Source organism: Lottia gigantea, assembly GCF_000327385.1.
Source record: "Lottia gigantea unplaced genomic scaffold LOTGIsca_3, whole genome shotgun sequence".
NCBI classification, from domain to species: Eukaryota; Metazoa; Mollusca; class Gastropoda; family Lottiidae; genus Lottia; species Lottia gigantea.
This window is the reverse complement of record NW_008708986.1, coordinates 3395462-3411598: the sequence shown is the minus strand read 5'-3', so window position 1 is coordinate 3411598 and position 16137 is coordinate 3395462. Positions and strand designations below refer to the sequence as shown.

The following is a 16137-nucleotide window of genomic DNA, read 5'->3' as shown; positions in this document are numbered from 1 at the left end:
TGATGATGTTTCCCACTGATGCCAGGATACCAACCATAATAACATTCCCTACTGATGTCAGGATACCAACCATAATAACATTTCCCACTGATGCCAGGATACCAACCATAATAACATTTCCCACTGATGTCAGGATACCAACCATAATAACATTTCCCACTGATGCCAGGATACCAACCATAATAACATTCCCTACTGATGTCAGGATACCAACCATAATAACATTTCCCACTGATGCCAGGATACCAACCATAATATTTCCTACCGATGTCAAGAGACCAACGATAAAAATATTGTCTACTGATGTTCCGAGACCAATCATAATAATATTCCCCATTGATGCCAGGAGACCAACCATAATATTTCCTACTGATGCTAAGATACCATCCATAATGATATTTCCTACTGATGTTCCTAGACCAACCATAACATTCCCCATTGATGCTAGGAGACCAACCATAATAATTTTTCTTACCGATGCTAAGAGACCAGCCATAATGACATTTCCTACTGATGCTCCTAGACCAACCATAACATTTCCATTGATGCTAGGAGACAAACCATAATAATATTTCTTACCGATGCTAAGAGACCAGCCAGAATGATATTTCCTACTTATGTTCCCAGACCAACCATAATATTTCCCATTGATGCTAGGAGACCAACCATAATAATATTTCTTACCGATGCTAAGAGACCAGCCATAATGATATTTCCTACTGATGTTCCTAGATCAACCTTAACATTTCCCATTGATGCTAGGAGACCAACCATAATAATATTTCTTACCGATGCTAAGAGACCAGCCATAATGATATTTCTTACTGATGTTCCTAGACCAACCATAACATTTCCCATTGATGCCAGGAGGCCAACCATAATAATATTTCTTACCGATGCTAAGAGACCAGCCTTAATGATATTTTCTACTGATGTTCCTAGATCAACCATAACATTTCGCATTGATGCTAGGAGACCAACCATAATAATATTTCTTACCGATGCTAAGAGACCATCCATAATGATATTTCCTACTGATGTTCCTAGACCAACCATAACATTTCCCATTGATGCCAGGAGACCAACCATAATAATATTTCTTACCGATGCTAAGAGACCAGCCATAATGATATTTCCTACTGATTCTCCTAGACCAACCATAACATTTCCCATTGATGCCAGGAGACCAACCATAATAATATTTCTTACCGATAATAAGAGACCAGCCTTAATGATATTTTCTACTGATGTTCCTAGATCAACCATAACATTTCGTATTGATGCACTGGAAAAAACTTATTTTCTCGTTAAGTTTTGGGCAGCTATCCTGTTTTTTTTTTTTACATTCTCCTGATCTTTCTGGCACATCAGAATTCTTGCAAGTGCGCTGGATTGCAAAGCGCAGATTTTTCTATTGATTAGGATAACGTTTCGTTTTGTTTTCTATTGATGTTTCCTTTGATAATAACACATAATTTCCTACTTTAGTTTTCTACTAATATTCTGGTCACGTTATTATTTCCTAGGGATGAAGTGTTTGTATTTCTGCTAATAATTTTGGATCTAATTGTACTCATTTTCAACAACTGGGCAAAATTTTCTTTAGAAATAACAAATTCTCTTCATACAAAAGAATAATATCTTTATTACTATGTTAAAAATTATTTATACAATAAATCTTTTTATAAAATCTTTCAAAGAAAGACAGCAAACATTAGTATAAACAAGTTTATATGGTTATACTGATTATTGAAGATTTCCTTCCATACAACCAACTAAACTGACGATTAGAAAGTATTTATATCTCCGTACGACAAAGTATTAAAACAAATACACAGCATTAATTAATTAAGAAATTACTTTCAAAATGTTCTTCAAATGTGCAAAGGAGGATTACTATTTCATTGATCAGATATTAGAGGCTTGGAACTGCTTCATGCTTGAACGCAAGCGCCATAAAATTCAATTTAACTTCATGTGCATAGACTTGAATGTGTATTTTGGAAGCAATCCAATCTTATGTTGGTTTCTTTGACAAGTAAAGGACACGATCGAAAACCAGCAAATGTAAATGCATTATTGAAGGCTCCCTGAATTTGACCAATGGTAATATTGTTAAGTGTAATAATTCTTTGAGTACACAACCCTGAGATAAAATTAATATTATAATATACAATAATTGTGACAAAAAAATGTAGGTGCATTACATGTATATAATATAAGCATTAATAAACCATAAAACAATCTCCCCATATATGTACCAATTAATTTTCAGTTGATTTCATTACATTTATCACACATATATAAATATATCAGATCTGATATCAATAATGAGGGAACACTGGACTAAGTCCGACTTACATTTAGATCAACCCAAACGCTTAATTTGACATTTGGGGAACAATATGCAGTCATCGTGACAGAGTGTAAAAATTAGTGTTATATAAAGTTAAGTTTGGCAAACTACATTCATTGAAGATTATTATGATAAATTTAATGATTTTTTGTTCCTGTGCAGCTACGTTATCTTTTATGTTTGGAATGCCAACAAAATTATTCTAAGAACACAATATACTAAATAACACATATTAAGGCACACTGTATAGAAATGTTTTTAAGACAGCCAGTCCTTTACATTTGGGTGAAGTGCCCGGCTTGATACGGTGGTTTTTCAGGCGCATAAGCAATATTAACTTTTCCCTTTTCTGATTCGTACTGAACATGTCTGTTTGCTGTTCCTTCCAAATCATTTAATGTTCGTTCGTTTATGTCTTGGATTCTCTTCTGATGATCTTGAAATCCGTATGGTTTTAAGCTCAAAAAGAAAACCTGCAAAATGAATGGATTTGAATGAACTATAAATAAACAATAAACTATCAAAAACAATGATAAAGTGACGTTTCCATCAATCAAAACGTTATATAAACATCAACATGGACTCTCTCTTAGAATCAATCATCCTATCGATAAAACTGGTAATGTATTTAAGAAGTTGCTTACCTCTTTTGTGAAACCATATTTTATGAAGACGTGAAGGGCCTTGAGCGGAATGAAAATAACGGAGACACATGCCATGGCCCAACCTATTCCTACAGCCCAATCAGGGTATACATAGGTTCCTCTTGGTCGGTCATACGTCAGTTCGGAATAGTTGATGGCACTTAAAATGAAAATGACCTGAAACGAAATAATTGGTATTTCAGTGATATTAACTATGACGAACAAAACTATATCTTTTAGCACAGCGGCAGCAACGTTTTACACGAATTTGCATTATGACATCTTCATACATCTTCGTACACATGCTTCGCATTATATCATCCACCCACGTGCTCCATATTATCCCCCTATGCTACATATTTTAAATCTCTCCATACTTACAATGCAAAATAATGGAGCGAAGACCACCCAACAAACTTTCATGTAAGGCCAGATTTTCTTTCCTATCATCATTTCTATATTATCATAGAATCTATTTACACCTGGAAATACAAAATTTACATTGGTTTAACCTGAATGGATGAAACAATGGACTCTTGCCCTGTCGGTTTGAAAATACAAATTCCATGACGTCATTGTCTTCCTCGTCAGTATAGTTTCCTTGAACAAAAGAAAAGTCTTTGAGTTGCACTGATTACTGTTAAAAAAACAACAACCGAAGGCTTCGATGTTAAAGTGATTCCATACTGAGCTGTGTTCAGATTAACAGTTTCCTGCCATTAATACCTAATGATAAACTAATAAATAATAACGTACCATAGATCCAGGCTACGGATATCAATTCAAAGAAAGCCACCAATAAAATAATTCTACTGCCAGAATAATAGTCAAACAATTGAAACACGTACATTCCGCCCTGTAAAATAAAAGTATTATTTAAGCACCGAAAATGCTTTAGAAAGAAATCTTTACTGAAATAGGAGGAGCTTATTCTTCCTGGTACCCCCAGTCTAGGGAGGCCGGCGACGCTGTAAAGTCCAATCTTTTATAAGCTGAACTTGGATTAAAGTAGATCACAACTCCATTCATATAGATTGGCATATTTTTGACAAAGAAAAGAAATTAAATATCAAATCATTATATACTTACATTTGTCACCATAGATAAACCTATAAAGAAATTGAGTATACACACTCCTAGAATGAATAATTCCTTTCTGTATCCAACTCTTAGTAATGCTGGATACTGATCAACTACAGCTGTAACTACACCTTCAACACCAACAAACTGAAAATATAGGATCAGTAAGAATTTTATACTAATCAGTGTCAATTAGCAATTTCTGTTATCTGCCATTTGGTCAATTATTGTATGGACACTTGCATTTCGCATGATTAATATCTCCACTTTTTGGAAAATGGCGTCATTGGGATTGGATAATACGTTATAAATACTAATAATATTATCTTAATACTCATTATAATAAAAGATTTTTCCAACGAGCAAAGCCATATAACGTTTGGAAGATAACTCACTATTGGAACAACGTCTAAACTTTTCATTTTTTCATTTTGTCAATTATGTAATTATTATAAATGATCAATAATCGAGTATATAGAGTATAGGTCAATATTTCAGCAATGAATGCAGCTTTTACTATTAGCGATCGCGCTAGGGATACGGTGAGTCTGTAATTCTATAAAACCCAGTCTTATGACCATTAACAGGAACACATGTAAAATACGTCGAATTGCTCTAGAACTTCTTAAGTCTGTTAATGTATTTATTACAGTAGAAAAGAAACTGTACATACCTGACTGTCCAAACCCAATAAAATAACCATCAAAAAGAATAATATAGACCACAATGGAGATATCGGCATTTGAGCTACAGCTTTAGGGTAAGCAATAAAAGCTAAACCAGGTCCTGAGAAAATTATAAATAGATCTGCTTAAGTTTCATAGAGGACAAGTCAGTTTTTATAATGACCGAGTAAACCTACCAAAATAGTAAATGCAAATGTAGTGTTTAAATTGCACACCCTGGAATATTTTGATTCCAAATTGTGCATATTTAGTTACTTAATAATGGTTATTTTAATTGCTGATGTGTAACGTGTTCAAATCACAGCATTTAATTAGTCTAAGAAACCATCACGGTCAAATACATTGGCAAATGTATGAATATTTATCTCAATTTTATCATACCTGATTCGGCCACTTCGGCGATACTGACACCCTGTACTGAAGCCATATAACCTAAAATTGTGAACACTATAAAGCCAGCAAAGAAACTGGTTCCACTGTTCGCTAAGGCAAATAATATAGCATCCCTGAAATTAAATAAACATTGGAACTTAGATATCATCTTTCATCTATAATGAATCAACGGGCGTTACGAAAATGTTAGCGAATGGAAATACGTCCAGATATTGTCCGTCTATGCTTAACAGACAGTATATCAATGGGGCATTTGATATTGTAGACAAGCATTTGATTTTTTTACTGTTAATGAAGACGGAAAACACCATGCAGTGTGCAAGGAGGGAAATATTCTGCCTGTCTGCAACTTTTTTTCTTGCAGTGAGCACATGGTGTAGCACTTCACTATGAATTTGTTTCTTATCTTTTTTGAAGGTACAAACGATCAAAGATGAACCAAAAAAATTTCTGTGAGTTAATTGTCGCAAAACGCTAGCTGTCATAAATGTACTGCATTTACCTGTATGAATTATGATTGAACTTGTTATAACTTCCTAAAGCAGTTAATGTTCCTAAACTAATAGAATAGGAAAAGAAAATCTGTGTTCCAGCATCAACCCATACCTGTAATAAAACAAGACATCATTATTCCTTATTCAAGTTAACTCTCTTTGCAGAAGGAACACATAAATGATAACAGGACTAACAAATGGGGATGCAAGGGCGAGTTAGATATTTCTTTACTAATCCAGACGTCAAGAGTTTGATATCAAACAATAAAGCTGTGTTGTGTACGCCAAAGATCTATCGACAGTACAAAATGCCACTGTTCCGCCAAAATACCATCATAGCACATTTTATGGATTCATTGGGAGCAGAAGAGTAGAGAATAAAACTCAAATTATCTTCATTTTCATAAAATTGAATAATCGAGAAGACCCATTGAGCGTAATTAGGTCTTATAAACTTGGACAAACGTTGATGCTAAAAGGAGCTTTACAATATAAACATCATTGAGTCAATGATTAAACAATAACAATACCTGAGAATCTGCTAATCTGTCAATTTTAGGAGTAAGATAAAATAATACACCATCATAGGCACCATCCAATAGAGAATTTCTGATCAATAAAATCAACATAAAAATATAGGGTGAGGTAGCTGTTACATACATAACCTGAAATACAACACATGACAAGTAGAGGCACCCGAGGCATTGCCGGATCAGTTCAATAACCAGTCGTGGTATCATTTAAGTTATGAGATTCCACCATCAGTTACGTCACTACTAGAGGCAAAAAACCGTAGACGTCTGATTGAAAATTGGAGTGGTGCATATCGATGTTTCTTTTAGAAAACTTCTTTACAATCCCTTTAAAAATATGTACTCTGATTCAAGGGACTTCTGTTGAGGATTAACATGATGCTCTAGATTTGAAGGTACAATAACAAGCACAGTGACAAAATATCATTCATACACATACCTTTCCTGAAGATTTAATTCCTTTACAAATACAGGCATATACCACAATCCATGCAAATAATAAACACAGAGCTAAATCCCACTTAATAACTCCAACATCATCAATACCATCCGAGATAGCCAGAGTTTTATATCTAAAATAGAACAGGGATAGTCAGTTTTATATCTAAAATAGATCAGAGATAGCCAGTTGTATATCTAAAATAGAATAGGGATAGTCAGTTTTATATCTAAAATAGAACAGGGATAGTCAGTTTTATATATAAAATAGATCAGAGATAGTCAGTGTTTTATATTTAAAATAGATCAGAGATAGCCAGATTTTATATCTAGAATAGATCAGAGATAATCAGAGTTTTATATCTGAAATGGATCCGAGATAATCAGAGGTTTATATCTAAAACAGATCAGAGATAGCCAGAGTTTTATATCTAAAATAGATCAGAGATAGTCAGAGTGTTATATGTAAAATAGATCAAAGATAGTAAGAGTTTTATGCTTAAAATAGATCAAAGATAGCCAGAGTTTTATATCTAAAACAGATCAGAGATAGCCAGAGTCTTATATCTAGAATAGATCAGAGATAGCTAACAATATTTATATATTTATTATATCTATTACTTACTCCCAGAATTCTGTGACAGGATCAGAAAATTTATATGTACTATTTTCATAAATGGTCAAATTATATTTAGCTGCTGTATCGTTCACAGTTACATTGGATTTGAAATCATCATTACACCAGATTGTATTCCATTCATGTCCACAATAAGACCAGGGTAATTCAGCTTGGAATGAGTTAAACATGTAGTAGAAAGCCCAACATAAGATGACATTGTAATAACAATTGAGCAAGAAGACTATGATACAGCAAGCAATACCAATGCCTGGAAAAGAAATAATGATATGGTGCTAAATAACACTGTATAAACATATCGGAAGGGTGTTGTATTGCGTTAAAAGTAACTTAAACATTGAATAATAGGATTGGAATCAATCACTTATTACTTTGAAATACTCATTAAAGGTAGAGTGGATACATTACGTTCTATATTTGCGCTAGGATCCGTGCTTCGCCAATTACACCTACTAGCTTTCATAATTCTACAGAGTACTAACCTTGAAACAAAGGCACTATATTCCATGATTTGAGACCACCTCTTCCCATAAACTGACCAACTGCTACTTCCAAATAGAAGAGAGGAATTCCACCAATAAATACACAGATAAAATAAGGCAAAAGAAAGGCACCTAAAATAAAAGACAATAGTTGTAAGTGAGGAGGTTAGTTCAACAAGTCTTGGTAAACAAATTGTATCATGTCGAATAAACAACTTTAGAGACATGTTCAAGCGAAGAATGTCCAAGAAATCATTTTCGCCATCGTCTTTGGTTGTGATTGCTACTTTTGTCGATGTTCCTGAATCAAGCAAGACTAAGCTACAAAAACCGATGAAATCATTGCTAAATGTAACTAAATTATGACCGCGTTTAAAAATCTAATCGGAATTAGTAAATTCGCAAGAATAATCATGTCTCTTTGGTTATATTTCTGACAAAGTTGAGTCAAACTTGTTCAAGTTAGGATTTTGATGCCTCTGATCAAATCGCAATGTTTGTCAAAAACACTATTTTCCAATAAATTCATAGGAATCATTGACTTTATTCTAATTAAAAGGATGAAGAGCACCATTTATAAAGCATAGATCTGTATTCCATAGGCCCGTTGTTCAATCATTGTGAATGCGCTTAAAATTCGAGAATTTGATATAAGTTTCAATTGATTTTCAATTGGATATGTTAAATATATGGGGACAAAATTTTTTCACCAGTTGAATGCGAAGGTGTTTTTTTTTCTTGGTAAACATTGTGACATTTGTATAGCCTAATTATATATAATCTGAATATCTTGTCAATATTTTACTGATAGAATTTAATTAATAGAGACATCACGAAGAACACAAAACCAAAAACTATCAGCTATGATTGAATGGTCCAAAGACTACAGCGATGTCACTCCTTATGCACTAACTTAGAAGGTGAATGCGGTTATTAGACCATCTCGAACAAGTAAAAGTGGATGAAAAATTGATACGAAAATAAAATTAATTCATGCATAGCTACAGTTGTTTTCAAAAAGAAAGTTGAAGAAAGAAAGGTGGCAAAGAAAATCAAGTTATTTGAAAATAAAACATTTTGGTAACTTCTCTATATTCTGTTGGAAAATATCTTAAATGATACAAGATGTGCATATTTTTTACGAATTGGAAATTTTTACTTTGTGAGATTTTAGGCATTTTTATTAAATGATTTTTAGGCATGAAAACTTTCATGGTGACAATCACAGTTTATATTCCAGTTTGACACGAAAGTTTGGTATCCCACCTGCATCACCAGCAAATAAACAAACCGGATCTGACAATCCAAGAAAACTGATCGAATAGCATTTGGATTAGTGTTAAGCTTGAAGTGGAATTTCAATCTCGTTCAAATGATTTTTTTGCAATGTGCTTGATTATCGAACTAATTTAAATTGCAACATTGGAGTACAGTTACATACATCTCAGCAATTTCAACGTTTTAAGCGTATTAGACCCTGGTCATGTATGCACGGATAAATATCTCTGCATTATAGTGTTTAGCAGTCAATATACATCGAGTGTAAACAGTTTGAAAATGCCTCTTATTTCTGAGTAAACACTATTTATAAAAGAATATGATTTACAGATAACCTTTGATGAAATAAGTGGATTAAAAGTGTTTCGCTTCAGAAGATGTGAAGAAAAATGAACCTTATTTGACCGTTTTGTCCATGAATAAGGCGACCCTGAATAAATATTATCATATATAATATGCTGAACATAGCTCAGGTGTCTCTTTGGTAGTCAGAGTACTAGTGGCTACAGACTAATCGTGTCAAGACGACAACAGGTGTAGCTTAGTCTCCTAGAGCATTTCGAGCAAAGATTTATTAGGCGAAGTTTACATTATCCTTTGGCCTTATTCTTATCTCATTGCTGCAGTTTTTTCTCGATTGAATTTTCTATCAACTGATTCAAACTTATTGAGAAGATTTAGGAAATTTGTGCACGTCTCAATCAAGAGACAGTATTATAGATAGTATATGCGTAGTGTAGGAAGAATAATAGTTATATAAAACTGCTTGAAAAGGTTTTATCATGCATATCACAATAACTCGAATATTAATGTCATTATGATTAAAGAGATATAAAACCTTCTATATTATACATTTTACTTTACCAGTCGAACCATAGAAATTTAGACTGATACAGTATTGATGTCAACACAAACTAGTCAGTTTCAGACGATACCGATAGCACACGTCAAAAACTGTAACAGTCTCAACAGGACGTCGGATTTTAATTCTGAAAGCTAATGCGGGTATATTTAGCGCCATCGGTAAGAGCGTTAAAATTTTACGTCATTTCCTTGGCAACGTCGAATAAATGATGGTTGTGGGCTTTAATCTAGACCAGCGTGTTAAATTCTAGTGGCCTTGATTAAGTCATATTTAAACATTATTGTTGTCCATGTAAATTGTTGCTTCTTTTCTTTTTTTATAGACTTCTTTTTTTCTAAAAAAAATTATTTCTAATTGCACACACGAAGTTTGTGAGTACACAGTTGTCACTCACTACGCCTAGCTGACCTTCTGTTAAAAATTTTCTTGTTAGAATTGTTCCAAGACTGGCTTGTCAACAGACAAATGAAATTAAACGAAGCACCTAAATCTGCATCTTATCACGTTTTGTAGGTTGTTCACTCCTGACTAGTGTAACATTGTATTATATACATAGGTATATTATATGATTGCGTTTGTATTCCTAACATATAACAACTACTTTTATTATCTATTTTAATGCTAATCAAATTCAAGTCAACATTGATACTCTTTGTACTGTTTCTATGTACATTACCCTTATTATTTTCACACTTCTCTGTCAATTTAGTTAAGGGGACAACCAGGGATGACCTTTATAGCCTTTATTATTCATGTATATTATTAACGTTTTTTACACAGGACATCAATCATGAACATTTCATATCTTTTTATGACAAATACACATTATGGTATACAGCCGAGTCTTTCTCGACATATTTATAGACGCTTAGTTGACATGCTGCTCAATAAATAAACAATTTAACTATTCCTATTTTTGCTACTTTTCATTTAAAACGATTAAGCTTTATAGTGAGAGTTTCCACATATAAATATAATTAATAGCTGACAATTTATCTAATTAGATTGAAATAAAAGCATATAATGTAACACCTCGATAACGATGACGAACTGTGGAATAGCCCGAATTAGAGCATCAAGTTATAAAAAGACTGACAATGTGGACTTTTTTAGTGTCTAAAGCAGATTAAAAGTATAGATGTCAATTCGGCTTAAAATAAAAAAAACAGAATTTTTTCTATTTCTTTTTTCTAAAACTTGATAATTTTTAGCAAACATATTTCTGATAGTTTCGTATTACTCCGCGTAATAAGAGGTTATGAGCAAATTTTGTGTCTTGGCACATTTTATTCTAGATAAGACTGTCGTCTTTCAATTTAAGATATTTGTTATTATCTGGTGAGTCTGTCACTTTAAGTAGGACAATGTTGTTTTTTCCCACAACCTATTAACATATTACGCGAACTATATGAAAAAGTAATCCGATGACTCTTCACTTTACATTTTCTTTTTAGTAGTCTCATAAACAACATCATAAACCCCGATTCTGATTCAATCAATTCTACATTACCCACTTTGTTTAAGTTTTCAAAGGGACTTTTCACACGATATCACCCGATCTGCTAATTTGGGTCACTGGGTTCTTGATGATGTTGGCTGATACGATATAGGAGAATCAAGTTTCATAGTATTTTTCTAGATATATTTACCTTTTGCTTAAAGGTACTATATTTTGTATCTGGGAAAATTTTTGGATATAAAATCTGTCACGTTTGCTTGTAAACTCAATTGTTTATGGTTTCTGGCGTTAGTATGCTGTCGGGGTTGGTGAAATCTATGTAGGGATTGAATGTTCTGAAATTTCATATATTGGTCATTAAGTTACTTCCCTTGAATTTTCTGAATACGGCTTAAATTGATTATGATCCCGGTGGAACACGACTTAGTTGGGCTGTTGTAAGTGTACTTACGATCCCCATATTACCTTACTAGTTCCTAAATGTTTTCGTTTCCATACGCGTTCAAACATAGTTTTCTTGAGTTACGTCGTATTACCAGAGTGGTCAGACAACTAAAGACTCAAAGTTAACAAAACTGAACACGGTTGAAGCCGCGTCTACTACGTTGATAAGCAATGATAACCCATCGGACAAATATATATATTTTCATGGACGTATGTTACAATTGTTGCAGTGGCGGCGCCTGTGGATGTGCATTTCATTTCTAAGTTGAAAAGATGAAATAGGTTTTCATACGTTTTTCCCATACACCAAATAAATTCTATTTTGCAAAAATTTCTTGTAAAAGAACCCTCTCAGAGGTTTCCGCCGATGTTCTTCCAAAGTCAGTCTGCCTCTTATTTGTACCCCTAGTTTATGGAGGCTGGCTGATATCGCTGTCGTGTTGTACGATGTTGGGTGTGTTATGGAAAAACCAAGACAAGTGAAGCCTGAAGACATACAAGCAAAATATCAACATTACCAACGGGTGATAAATTATGGAAAACTTTGTAATTGCGCAACCGAATAGTAAAAATCATTTAATATTTGTTATATATTATGTTGACTCATATCTCGAGATGTATAACGGATATGCTGTTGATTAAATATAACAAACAACACCTAACTTTCTACAGGCGACGAAAATTATTTTTTCCTTTAAACATTTCCAAAGTATTTACAGCATATAGGTTACATCTGTGTCTATGTAGAAACCATTTGTGGAAGGTCATCTCGCTGTAAACGTTACTGTTCAGAACAGTTTGATTTTTTTCTAGTCACATTTCTGTGGTGTGTCCACAGAGCATCAATATTTAGATCATCAGTTATATTTCATATGGCTATATCACTTATAACCCAATTTTATTTGCCTCCAGTTATGGTCTTTTACATTTTTGATTTTTGAAAACCCAAGTATGCCGTGTCAATAATCCGGTTCGTATAGGCGATGTGTTACTCCTAAACTGAAATGAACGTATTTACTTATCTATTTGGCCTATTTTATATATCGAACCAGTTATAAATTATACAACTGAACAATGAAGCAATGTAAAGGCTCTTTTTCTTTCGGGCAGAGTTGACAACCCCGAGGACTATGTACTACTAAGATGAAAAGAGCAGTGCCGCAAAAGATATATAATATTGAAGATTCATCTTTTGGTGATATTCATCGTATAACCTCACATTCTTGTCCACTAAACGGATTGTACGGATTAAACTCCATATACCTCACAGTGGTGTTTCTACCGGTTGAAACGACGATGTTACCTCACCATACTAGGAGACAAATGAGTTCTTGTGACATTAAGAGTTGTGATATCTAGTAACCTTAACAATTATTATTCGGGGTTAAGCTGAAAATGGGTAAAAATTCCCATAAAAGTCATCAAGTATAACAATTATGGAGGATGAGAAGACTTAGCACATTCTTGTTTTCTAATAAATGATCCGTGATAAATGACCATTAAACCAGTAAAGCTAATAAAGGAATATTGGCAATATGAACCACTTTTAGCTTTAGCTGCAATAAAGAAAGAATAAACCGCCCATGTTTTTTTCAGACGCCAGATCATTGTTCTTAGGACCCACAGCCAATATGGGCTCTCCACTAAACTGAGCTGATGCTGGGCCGTGCTTATTTGGGCCCGACTTAAATCCTTAACGCAGGTCTTGCGTGTGTAAGAAAACATATATCCAAACTAAATGGTTGACCTTGGTTGAGAAAGTTCACCAATAAGTATTTACTTATAAGTAATTAGGGGGGCATGATCTGATAAATTGTCTCATCTAGACATGTTACTAATTGAGCTGAGGTTGTCATACGACACATTGCCGGTAAGAGTTGTTATGAAGGTCATGATAAACCTTTGTCATACATCATTCTCGCAGATCGATAACTCATGTTGATGTTAGTCACATTAAGTTATTTAAAGGGGCAGTATGCATAAGTTTTATTATTAAAAACAATGTAAATAAAACATGAAAATATTTCTAAAATATGTTATTTACTTCTATGTATAGACTTAATCAACAACAAAAATTTTCAAAAGGGATAATTAAAAACGGAGTGTACTAATTTTTAATTAAGGAGTTTGACCTAGGCTCGATATTTTTAGTTGAAAACTACAGAATAAATAGAATAAATATTTCTATACAATTTGGCGTTTACTTTGCTAAAGTTCGCACATTGGTTTACCATCAACATCTAAAATCACAGCGACGTTAAAATGTTTGACGCAAACCCTTTATTTTAACTAGTTTTGCCGTCAAACTTTCAGATAAGTCAAGGAACACCCTTCTCTAGATTTTGTGCATAGCTGTTAAAATTTGTGCAAAAATTTTTCAGACCTACGAAAAAACTCAGACTGCCCCTTTAAATATCTTGGCACTTTGATGTTTTGTTTTGTTGTACCTCTTTAACATCTTGCTATGTACATAAGTATACCTTTTATGATATATATGGACGACTTTCAACACAAAATATATCACCCATCCCACTAATGAGCTTTCGTGTGGGGAAGTTGGAAATCAAGTAAGTAAATCAAATTGTTTTTGTTGACTTGAGGTGCATTATATAGAAATATGTGTCCTTTATCTCAAACTTTGAATAGAAGTTAAAGAGTTGAACTATTAAAAAAACGTCGTCCAACGTTCACACGATAAATTAAAGATACTTGACAACCTTTCAATAAGGCTGGCCTCAGGGCGACGCATTATGACACTGACCATTCAATGAATACATGCATAAATAAAAGGATTGTAGTGAGCTGTTCTTTATTTGGTAATGAGAAAAAAAAACAATTCTTTCAAATGATTAAAGATTGACCCTCATTAGAACAAGTGAGAGCGTTTGCACCTATTGTCGTGTACTAGAACGTGATAATTGATGTTTTCTCGCGTCCGAAATCGATGGGGGTTACGTAAGAAATAAACTGTTCTATAATTGAACACAAGTATATAAGTAAAACTGATCGAATTTTTTGCATGATCCAACTTTGCTTGTTCAGTTCACAGACAAGATATACTATATTTTGTAAGTAAAGACAAGGGGAATGATGTTTTCAGATGCAATTGCTGTAAGCTTAGCGAGCGGCGAGGAACACGTTGTTATTCTTTGATAATGTGTTATATAGGCCTACTTGTGCATCATTCTTAAAACACAAACTGAAAATATGCATGAACAGTCTTGAAGACATTTGTTGTGTTTGTAATTAACTGACAGGAGATGAAACCTCGTGACCTTTGAGAGGTTATTGTGATATGCGCTATCTTGCGCAATGAGACATTTGTTTGGTATTTTACTGTTAAAATGTGATTTTCTTTGATTATATTTATGCAAAATTATGCAAAACGAAATTGTAGCTTGATAGAGTAAAATCACAAATTAACATAGTTCATACATGAGTGACTTTGAATAGTCTAGATATTTTCCAGTGTAAATTTAGAAGCCCCAAAACAAGTTTCTTAATATTTTGTTGTTTGTGATCGACCAGTTGAGAAGATAAATAGTCCCGATCGATAGAGATCATAGACAGCATTAGTCAAGACATATGGGCGTTTACCACTCCTGAACATAATACTCAGTAACACTGTGGAACGATTGCGTTTACAGTAAATCGCCCAATGACTACTGAAAATGTTTTTGTTGGTAATGGTGTTGAATATACATATTATCATTATCTAATTAATATTTAGTATGCTCAAGCACGAAGCACATGATTCAAGTTACAATTTGCCTTTCATATTTTGATAATATCCTTCTTATTCAATGTGTTTACATACCTCTGGGTCATTGAAAATTGCATTTTATTTTGTCTAATATTGTGTCTTTCCCACAGAAATGAATCTAGTTCAGCTTTGCACCCCTCCCTCTAACCCCTTCGTAGTTTTAAATGTTCTTAAATATCTGATATTGTGAGCCCCCTTCTAATTCTGTGACATCTACTCGGCCTCTCAATCTCCTGATTCACAGAAATGCCTAGAGTCCTTGCAGTCCATGAGCCCGTGTTTGTCCGATCTGGTATGGAGCTTAACCCATTGTACAATGAGGTTCCAGGAGTGAACAAAACCATATGCTTTGCTTTCGATAACTAGCAAAGGACTATTCTTACTTATATTAATTCCACTAATCTATTCTAAATCTATAACTTTTCACTTACCTCCACCATTTTTGTAACACAGATAGGGAAATCTCCAAACATTTCCTAAACCAACACTAAATCCAATACAAGCTAATAAAAAATCCAATTTATTAGTCCATGTTTCACGTTTAAATTCATCTTCTGATCCGTCAGGCGGTGCCGCCAGGGCCAT

General features: G+C 33.6%; 2 protein-coding genes across 2 annotated transcripts; one reads left to right on the top strand and one right to left on the bottom strand.

The window, feature by feature from the left end:
- Window positions 1–41: 41 nt before the first annotated feature.
- Window positions 42–428, top strand: LOTGIDRAFT_99075 (hypothetical protein; the record flags this gene model as incomplete). The annotated part of the gene is made up of 1 exon (XM_009057243.1): window positions 42–428. A coding segment is annotated over one exon (387 nt), but the record flags the coding sequence as incomplete, so codon positions are not given.
- Window positions 429–2955: 2527 nt separating this feature from the next.
- LOTGIDRAFT_209410 (hypothetical protein) lies at window positions 2956–16137 on the bottom strand (the record flags this gene model as incomplete). The annotated part of the gene is made up of 12 exons (XM_009057242.1): window positions 2956–3177; window positions 3382–3482; window positions 3757–3856; window positions 4090–4227; window positions 4754–4866; window positions 5148–5272; window positions 5662–5765; window positions 6184–6318; window positions 6626–6758; window positions 7250–7511; window positions 7744–7875; window positions 15984–16137. 12 exons carry the CDS (start codon window positions 16135–16137, stop codon window positions 2956–2958), a joined length of 1719 nt encoding a protein of 572 aa, XP_009055490.1.